This window comes from Haliotis rufescens, unplaced genomic scaffold (genome assembly GCF_023055435.1).
Source record: "Haliotis rufescens isolate VD_foot unplaced genomic scaffold, xgHalRufe1.0.p SCAF_46, whole genome shotgun sequence".
Taxonomy (NCBI): Eukaryota; Metazoa; Mollusca; class Gastropoda; order Lepetellida; family Haliotidae; genus Haliotis; species Haliotis rufescens.
The window spans coordinates 1,770,985-1,781,279 of NW_025964179.1; the positions used below are offsets into that span (position 1 = coordinate 1,770,985).

At 37.4% G+C, this 10,295-nt stretch overlaps 1 protein-coding gene across 5 annotated transcripts in view; it reads right to left on the reverse strand.

Moving 5' to 3' along the window:
• LOC124141589 (A-kinase anchor protein 9-like) overlaps positions 1 to 9,313 on the reverse strand; it is a 193,607-nt gene extending 184,294 nt beyond the window's left edge. For all 5 annotated transcript variants that reach the window (XM_048383254.1, XM_048383253.1, XM_048383255.1 and 2 more), the window contains exons 1-2: positions 9,202 to 9,313; positions 33 to 161 (exon numbers count right to left, since the gene is read on the reverse strand). In XM_048383254.1, the coding sequence (XP_048239211.1) occupies positions 33 to 161; positions 9,202 to 9,249 (177 nt within the window). In that variant the 5' untranslated portion in view covers positions 9,250 to 9,313. The remainder of the gene's footprint in view (positions 1 to 32; positions 162 to 9,201) is intronic.
• Positions 9,314 to 10,295: the final 982 nt, after the last annotated feature.

Sequence of the window (10,295 nt, forward strand, 5' to 3'; positions counted from 1 at the left end):
CACCGGTTGAGTGTAACCATGGCAACACGTACATCTCCTGTGAGGGACTGCACATCACTACACGACGACGCATCAGCCATGTTGCCGCTGCGCTGGCTACTCGCATCGTCGTCCGTCGGCTTCCGTCTCTTCTTAGCTTTCTTCTTTCGGAACGCAGCCAACTGTAGAAAAGAGAAGCATTCTCGTATCAGCTGCTACACACACATTTAGACCCTCAAATAAAATATTTAATTTTCGGTTTAAATTGTCATTTGATTTATAATGGAAAGAAGTGCAGAGAACCTCCTCATTTTCTGAAACTGAAGAAATCTAGACAGGGTATACACAACAACTAATCCGTCTGAAAATTAGTGAAAATTAGTTGTTTTCAGACAAAATCTAGCTATACATAAACCACTAGTCTGAAACGAACTGCAGACCAGTTGGATTTGCTCACTGGTGTCTACCCACGTATCATCTTTACTGGGAACGTCTTGTGCATTGTTGTTTCAGAGACTCTCAGCCAACTAGGACTGCAGGGTATACTAGTATTCTGAAATACGTTTTTCAAACGATGCATATTGCAATATATTTTTCTGTTCTGGTATATCATGGTATATTGGGCTAAAAATATATATCAAGTTTTGATATCATTTGTATCGTTTAACCTGAAATCTACACGGACATTCATTCACAAACGATGTTTCCCTTCAAAATTGATTGACAGCAAAAGGCAGAAATGGGGAAGGGAATTGTCTCTCACATTGTTATCTCCCCTGTATCCATGACTACAAAATGGCAGGAGTGAGTGAGTGAGTGAGTGAGTGAGTGAGTATGGTTTTACGCTGCTTTTAGCAATATTCCAGCAATATCACGGCGGGGGACACCAGAAATGGACTTCACACATTGTACCCATGTCGGCAATCGAACCCCGGTTTTCGGCGTGACGAGCGAACGCTTTAACCACTAGGCTACCCAACCGCCCCCAAAATGGCAGGAACTTACCATACTGAGTGATATTTAGTCAGTGTGTAGAAAATAGCATCTGACTTTACAATCAGTGTGAATCACTGTCAAACACTTTAGCTCCAAATATATCACAATTCATTGCAGGCCTGTAACATAAACTGATTATTTACAGAATTTTGACAATAATCATTGAATTGTGACAATAATCACAGAATTATGACAATAACCACAGAACTATTACAATAATCACTGAATTGTGACAATAACAACTGAATTATGACAATAACCACAGAATTGTGACAATAACCACTGAATTGTGACAATAACCACAGAATTATGACAATAACCACAGAATTGTGACAATAACCACAGAATTGTGACAATAACCACAGAATTGAGAGAATAACCACTGAATTGTGACAATAACAACTGAATTATGACAATAACCACAGAATTGAGAGAATAACCATAGAATTATGACAATAACCACAGAATTGAGAGAATAACCATAGAATTGTGACAATAATCACTGAATTGTGACAATAACAGCTGCATCGCAACAATAATCACTGAATCGTGACAAGCCTCTGAAAACACAGGGTCCTATAATGAATAATAAATATTGCTTTCTGCCGTATCAGCAATTTTACAGCTACTTGAGGCAAGACTGGATCTTATAATCATGTTATTGGATCAAGGCCACCAATAATTGATGATTGTCATAAGAGAACGACATTTACTGTTGGGGCTGGGACTTTTACTGGAGACAGAATATTTAATGAGCCATCCAGTGGTAGAAAGTAACATTTTTAGTCCACTGGTCCTTATAATGATAACATATAGCAAAACCATTAATAATGGCAAATTTCTACCAGTCCTTATGGGTTAGAAATTGGCACTAGTCCTATAGTCCTTGCCAAACTGCCCAATAGTAAAGGTATCCTAAGGACTAGTAGAATTTTGACATTTTTAAAGGTTTTGCTATACGCTATCATTATAAGGACGAGTGGACTGAAACTGTTAGTTTCTACCGCTGTCCTTATGATACCTTAACTATTGGGCAGTTTGGCAGGACTACAGGACTAGTGCCAATTTCTAACGCTGCCATTGCATCAAGACACATAAACTTTACTCTGAGTGGACATTGATGGAGGAGCTAAACAATGCAGAAGTTTCCACAACATCTTGTCTGGCCAACATCGTTTCAAGCCCTTCTGAAAAGGACGATATTTATTCAAAGAAATCCCAGTTGGGTTATGACAAAGACCCCTTGACTTTCGTGTTGAATTTCAAATACCAAAAACATATCAGAGAAATCTCCTACCGTTTCCACAACGTTGCTCACAGTTCTGAAACAGGTCCAGGTCACCCTGACACAACATAAGGTCAACACACATACACCGACGGCTACTGTAACACTGTAACTGATGTAACACTGTAACTGATACAACAGCGTAACCGATGTAACAACATAGCCGATGTAACACCGTAACCAACGTAACACTGTAACACTGTGACCGATGTAATACAGTAACAATGTAACACCATAACCGATGTAACACTGTAACACTGTGACTGATGTAACACCGTAACCAACGTAACACTGTAACACTGTGACCGATGTAATACAGTAACAATGTAACACCATAACCGATGTAACACTGTAACCAATGTAACCTACTGTATCCGCCATCCTGCTCGCTGTAGGAGACTAACAGCTCGGAGACTCCATCACCTCTCCAGCACACAATCACTGCAGTGGTGAAATGTATTCCTTCTTATTGATGTGTGCAACATGCTGGACTAACACAAAGGACATGAACAGTCACATTGATTCCTGCAGGTCACGACTGATCAATACTCAAGGATTCCTTAAAGTACACACAGGTGAGTGTTTTGCATTGGGAGCAAGTTCTACATGTTAAAGATAGCATGTGACATATGGTGAAACATGTGAGGGCGTGTATCTGACGAGTTGGAGTTTCATTCCCTCCCTGAAGAAGATCGATATCTACTACTAAATCTACCATTCAAAGATCTGGATTAGATGCATGTTTGTTTAAAATATGCAAAAGATATCACCATTACCAGTGTTTCTTCTGGCTTTTGAAACTCTAATAATTACCAGTTCCCCCTAAATTGTGCCAATCCCAACTTTCAACAAATATAAAAATGTATGAAAAATACCTGGTCTTAGTTCTTTGAAAATCATGTTCAATGCAATGACATCATCGCTGCAGTAACTTAGTTAGATCTACATGTCATTCACACAAATTTCAGACACAATTTTCTCTTCTTTTCTTGTTGAATATTTCGAAACGGGTCATTACAAATAGATATTTAACCACGAAGTAAAGCAAAATGTTATTTCCTTGCACAAAAAATAGACAAGGGGAAACCCTGATGGTAACAGATAGGGCTGCAACGATACAGGAAGGTCACGATACGATACGCATCTCGATATTCTGGTCACGATACGATACGTATATCTAGATATATAAAATGATAAAAAAAACAAGACTGAAAGCAAGTCAAGATTGAACCTTTCATGATTTTGGAACAGTCAAAATTATTTTATGATAACAAGACTATTGAAGTGGTTAGGCTTCAAAGTGGAACTTTCTCTAACTTTCCTTCAAAACACCAGAAAATAATTAATGTACTTCACCAGTGATACAACTTCATAGAATTGTGATGCAATGCATATGGCCGAATAAATTGTATCTGAAATTATTGTTTTATCAGGAATAATATATTCCAATATCATGTTACTTTAGTTGCAGCTTTTACTATATATATTCTTAAAATTATAAGAACCACAAGCATAGGATTTTGGTACTGGTGATTGCTGTTGCAGGATATTTTTACGTATGGAACAATCCAGTCACAAGTCACCGTAGGGACTTCCCGTGCTACATGTATTTAGATTGCGAAAACGTTATGTTGACATATATTAGCCAAATTGCCACAAATATGACTTTTAACGAGTCAAAGTAGGGCATTGTTAATATATGTATCCATTGTCTAGCAACTAAAGTTTGTTTCAGTGCATCAAAAGCGGTAATCTGACCGTGGTTGCTGTATCTCTTCACACACGATTTCACCTAACTTAATGAAAACAATATTAAATGAAATTTTGAATAAAATTAATAAAAATATATTACAAACACAAGTCCAGATATACAATGAACACGTTTTAATAAAAAAAGATAGTATAATAATGGTATTGAATTGCGTACTTCAGTTCGGATGTGCTGACTGGTATTTTCGGTGTTATGTGCTTGCGGTGATCAGCTAATAATGTTTTTGGAGATGGGGAAAAACACCTGTCAGTGTAAAACCTGAGCTTATTAAAAATGTAAGATTAGTTCGTTTTTTGGAGCCATGCGTGACCGCGCGCTGTAACCAAGTTAGCGGTTTATTGAAAGGCACAATAGCAAGAAAACGCTGTACTTGAGATTTGCGTTCCGTATCGATAAATGGGCCCACGTTTATCTTATATCGTATCGTGGGTCAAGTATCGCGATGCATCGGAATATCGGTGTATCGTTTCACCCTTAGTAACAGACAAATTGACTTCTTTCAAAAAATTTACTAATATGAATATCGCCGATGTTTTGTTAATAAGGTACTTTATTTGCCGGTCCCAGAGACCATATAATAGAGGGACGGCCCTCCCCAACAGTTTATCATAAACCATCATTGCTACGGTCTGGCATGTAACTGATACACCCCGACCCCCCGCTGTCAACCTCCCTGTACCGCTGCAGATGAGCAATAGATGCACAGACATTCACTACTGACCATTCTGGTAACCACGTAAATAATATTACATAATATCCGGGGTAAGAGTTAATTCCCTTAGCCGAGATTTCTCCGACTACGACCAGCGACAATCCAATAAAAGGATGTCTCTTAGTGGATTACAAAGATTTTTTTATGATATCTCTCATTAGCACATGTCAGTTGGCTGCAAATTGTTTGCTGAACATGTGTGTCTTCCGGGACATTTATTTCAATTTACATTCGCCAAAGCCATGGACGACTTTATTCACTGGGACGATTTTGTCTTTGACCTAGATATGCCACTTGAAGAATTCCCACTTTTCGACCAGGGGTTCTTTCGGATGACTCCTGGTCTAAATAGAATGACAGTGATGTTACCGCTACCAAGCCGTTGGTAAATACCTCCCAAAAGGTTTCACTCAAAGAAAAAGATAGGAAATGAAAATATGACGTCTGTCCACAAGCGTAAGTTTTCGAGGGCGTGTGAAGGAAAAGCCGTTCCGATATCAAAAGTATTTTATAATGTATTCTATTCGTTTTAAAAATCAGTTAATATATCTCATTTTACGCTGCAATTTTGAACTATTATAAATAAACAAATATACCAAATCTACTACGAACGCCACAGAAAACTATGATCCGGTAAATTGCACAGGAACTCAGGAAGTGTAAATAAAACTCATCCAGACGCAAGGAAGACACTTGTAACATATCACCATATTCCCGATGTTCACAAAATATATCTCCAGATTAACTTCATATCTTATAATAAATCCAGGCTAGATTATTTGCAAAAATGCATGATCCCCGACTGGAGTAAAAGCTTTACTATTAGCCAGAAAAAAATGACGCCAGTTTAATGTTTTTATTTCATGTAAATTCACTACTATTTTGTAATGCTAATAGTTCCAATGAAAGTAAAAATACACATTAAACTACGAGCGTTGTTCAATGAATTTTCGATGTGTCTGACAATGTGCTTAGAAGGAATCAAACGTTATTGGTTAATGCCAGTTTGGGGCTAGCAGTGATAATGGGGTTTGCCAGAGCGAGATAAGTTTTTTTCAAAGGGAGGCTACTGTTAAATTCCAAAGCAAAGAGGACGATTGTAATTTTACAATCGTTATTTAATATTACCCGATTAGTTTGATATTTCAGCATACAAATAATTAGGTATTTCAGGTATAACAATATAGCTTCAACTAGCATGGTACCAGATATGTACTAGTATATCGTAAACTGTAGTAACGTTTGTAGTTTTCAAAATTGTTTCATCATAGTTTTCTATATATATCTGATCAATGAAAAACAAACTTTAAACTCTAACCTTGAACGAGGCATGCAACTATTACTATTAAAACAAAACAAAACATCACAAACTCTGACATATGTAAATGTATTTTTCATAGAAAAGGACAATAGACCATCTATTTATTTTACTGAATGACTGAACTTCTCTCCCGAAGACTGCCGATATAATCCTTCTTATTTCTTGTCATTTACAAAGAAAATGATAATTTTATAATACAAATATTTCACGTAACGGATTTTTACTTTTGTATGATGTTTTCATTGTTGTGTAAATACACAAAGTATAAGTAGTACCTTCATCATATTTACATTATTATGATTGGGTTTAGACCCATATCATATAGCTCATAATCAATATTTACACGGCATAAAATAAATAATTGATTAAATGTAGTCATGATTAATACAGACAAAATCTACAGAAGATAACTAATATGTAGTATTGTAGTACGTAGTATATGCGCAATATGTGATAGAAGCCTACCTGAAACAAAGTTAAACTTACAAAGAAATGGAGAAATCAATGGTAAAGAAAATATGTGTCTCACAAAAACAATTCTAATATCATACAATATGAGCCACTTTGTAGAATGTTTCAAACGATATAAACGGTTGATAATCACAGACAAAATGCATGTTATGTCGTCTGCTATATGGTAATTTAACTTACAATATGTGACGTAAAATATGGCCTTGCACCAAAAATCACACAAAAAAACTACCGATCATACCTCAATAACTTTGGTACCAAGCCCAAGGGGAAATCGTGATGAATGTAAAACTTTTTAATTCAGGACCGATAATAGGAACACATTCGTCTGAAAACATGCGAAAATTAAGAGTTGGGGTGTAATTATTTCGGGAAAATTCAGATTTAGTCCCATTTCTTGCGTCAAAATCTGAAATTTCGCATCCGACCTAAATTTGTTAATGGCACCAAGCCAATTTTTAACATATCTCCTTTTTATACACCTAGGTAACCAAGGACTTTCATTGTGAATTAGAGGCCATTATTGAAAATCAAAATCTGCACTTTTGCGGATTTTACATGTGCGGCATTTTGTTCTCTCGGACAAAGACAAAGCGTGATCACAGTCATCAAATACAGTGACAACGACATGCTTTAGGGCACCAACAAATCTCAGTAGTAATGTTAACAATGTTAAGAAAAACATGAGTGTAAATATGTATTGTGAAATATATCTTTTGCATGGGAAAAAAAGGCGACAACGATGACTGCAGTGAACGCGTTTCTGCTCGCTTCCGGACAGGCTGCGCAGTACAAGCCATAGCACTGATGGTTTCGCGGGGCCGTCCCTCTATTATATGGTCTCTGCCTGTCCACATGGACTGGCAACCACATGAATTACCAGTCCAAGCCTAATATTACTGGTAAACCGGACCACTGGCAAAGATATAGTGTCATGCACCTCACTGTTGCAGTTGCAGTAGGATATCCATATAATTATGCAAAACAATATGTATGCACCAAAAGGCTTGCATTAGGCCTGTCTCTTCTTCTTTCAGAATATGTGCGTTTGTTTACAGTCTGGTCATGTGATAATGTATATATTATTTCATTTAAAGCAATCTCAAAATATCTCTGAATTTAAGAAAATATTAACTTTTTAAAAATCCCAATTTTGAACAAAATAACAATTTCCCAATTTGCCTGCCAGGGGCACTTCATTATAATCTTAGGTAAATCCCTGGCACCATAAACATAGTGACAGAGATCATGATGGGAGATAATATTATACATTAATTTGTATAGTGCCAATTCCCAGATTGGATCTGCTCAAAGACGCTTTTGCATGAATCTAGTGGTCAAAGAGAGAGTTCAATGAGAGTTGTAGGCGATTGCAACAAATATGTTCTGAACAGTCCCTTAAATTCATTGATATCTTTAGCACTTTTGATGTTGACGGGAGATAACAGAAAGATGTTCATCTGTTCCCGCGAACCGACTGAAGAACAAAGATGAACATGATGAATGTCATGTTGTCTCAGATCTAAAGGAGGTGAAGAGAACAAAGGGCATTTTTGCGGAGCTCCCAACACCCCTCATTTATTCTCTACATTATCATCCAGCTGATTCCATAATTACACCACCCAGAGTATTTCAGTAACTTTTACAAGTACCAAATTTTACTTGTACAAAATATAAAGAAAAAAATTTAAGTGCATTTCAGACTTGTATCCACTTACGCTAATTATGAAATACACAAGATAATCACAAAACAATCTTGATTCTTGCTCTACACTTCTCCGCCACTATCTATTCCATGCCTTGAAGAGTTCACACAGTGCAATCCACATCATCCAAGCCTGAAAGCGTCTGAGTCACAGACTTCAGCATGCTCAACACGATGGAACAGAAGGATGCATGACATGAAGTGAGCTTTATTTAACTCATTTTTATTTTTAGATTTCAAAGAAAAGAAGGCACCGAAATGAAAGTGAAGAAATACAAATCTCCCGAATCTGTTTCAGGCAAAGCTGGCCACTGGTCTTTGTGATGCACTCTTGGGTAATCTGTAACTAATCTCCCCAGTGCAACTCAACATGTACACCTGTATCAACATTAGGAAGCACATCTGCCGTAACTCTGATAAGGGTGTCAAGTTACAGACCTCCAAAATAAGGCTATCATTCAAGGTTGTAGGGGGCATTTCTACACCACCCCCCCCCCCCCCCCCCAAACTGCTGCAGAAAGGGAAAGTAAAATCTTCAAGATCTTATTTAATGTTGACAGGTCCATATTTCAGTTTTGTGCGCAACAGCCGGGATGCTGTGGCTGCACGATGCCATGATGATCGAAGCCAAACGTGACTAGCGGTGAAATGAAGCATGACAGTCTGTCAATCAAAATCAACAGGCGAACCGGAAATGCACGTTATTTTCGTTTCCAGGCAGAACTCTCGCCATTACAGTCCGTATTTCACAAACATAAAACCAACATACTAAAATATATCAAACCTGGCGACTTTTCTCTGTTCGATGCCGTTCTTGTAAACTTTTATCGCAAGCATATGCACAAATCACTTACTTTGACACGTTGGCCGTACCGGTGCCAACATGTCTCGAACGCCATTTAACGAATATATCGCTCATGAAACAATACAAGCAATTGCAAATTGTGTATAACTTAATCACCTTCTCTTTTCCCGCTTCTAGTTTCTTCTTTCTTTGCTCTTCTTCCATCTTTATTGGTTTATTGTAGCGATTTTGTCAACAAAAACATCTGCGGCCATTTTCTTCCATCGCGTCGCTTAGAAGTGACACAAATTTATAGAGTTACCCCCCTTTGTCTAGACTCGCCGAGTCTATTAGAAAATTGATAGATGGTGTTTGTGGGGGGGGGGTTACTGTCATTTAGTACTTTGACTTCTCTGAATTATATCTCTTTTCGACATCATGTCAATTTTAATTGAAACGATATTAAATAGTTCACAAACAGTATCGTTTCTTGAACAACATAGATCTAAATCCCAGCTAAATCACGGTGACACTTACTTTATATAATTTTGTCTTGGCCTGGCTAGCCATTGTTTGACAGCAGGAAAGATGTTTCAGTTACCACTAGCAGTGGGATTTGGGGATACCCTTTCAGAAATTACACAAAAAAAGTTTGAAGTGTAAAATATCACAGACAAGGTAAATGACTGTGTGCTCATTATTTTCTATGGTGTGAAAGCTGCTGGTGTAGGCTTATCCGCATTGACCCTAGACGATATACCATTGCTGCTACACAATGTTCAAAACACATGTTAAGCATGGCGGTATATACCAGATATCTAATGGGACAACTTCAATATTTCAGACAGGTTTGGCCTATATGTTGATTGTAAAGCCCAAGATAGTAAAAATATACATTGATTAGACAACTGCCCGATAAATCGCAAAGTACAATGAAGAACGAAGTGAGGTTTTTTTCACGATGAAACATTGTTCTATTATGACGTCATTTCAGGAGATTCGAACATGCCCTCGAAACTTGATGACGTCGTATCCCAACAAGAATGGCTTTTGTTCTCTTCACCTTCATTGGATCTGAGATAACATATGGCATTCACCAATCCATGTTCATCTTTGTTCTTCAGTCGGTTCACGGGAACAGATGAACATCTTTCTGTTATCTCCCATCAACATCAAAAGTGCTAAAGATATCAATGAATTTAATTTAAGGGACTGTTCAGAACATATTTGTTGCAATCTGCCTACAACTCTCATTGGACTCGCTCTTGACC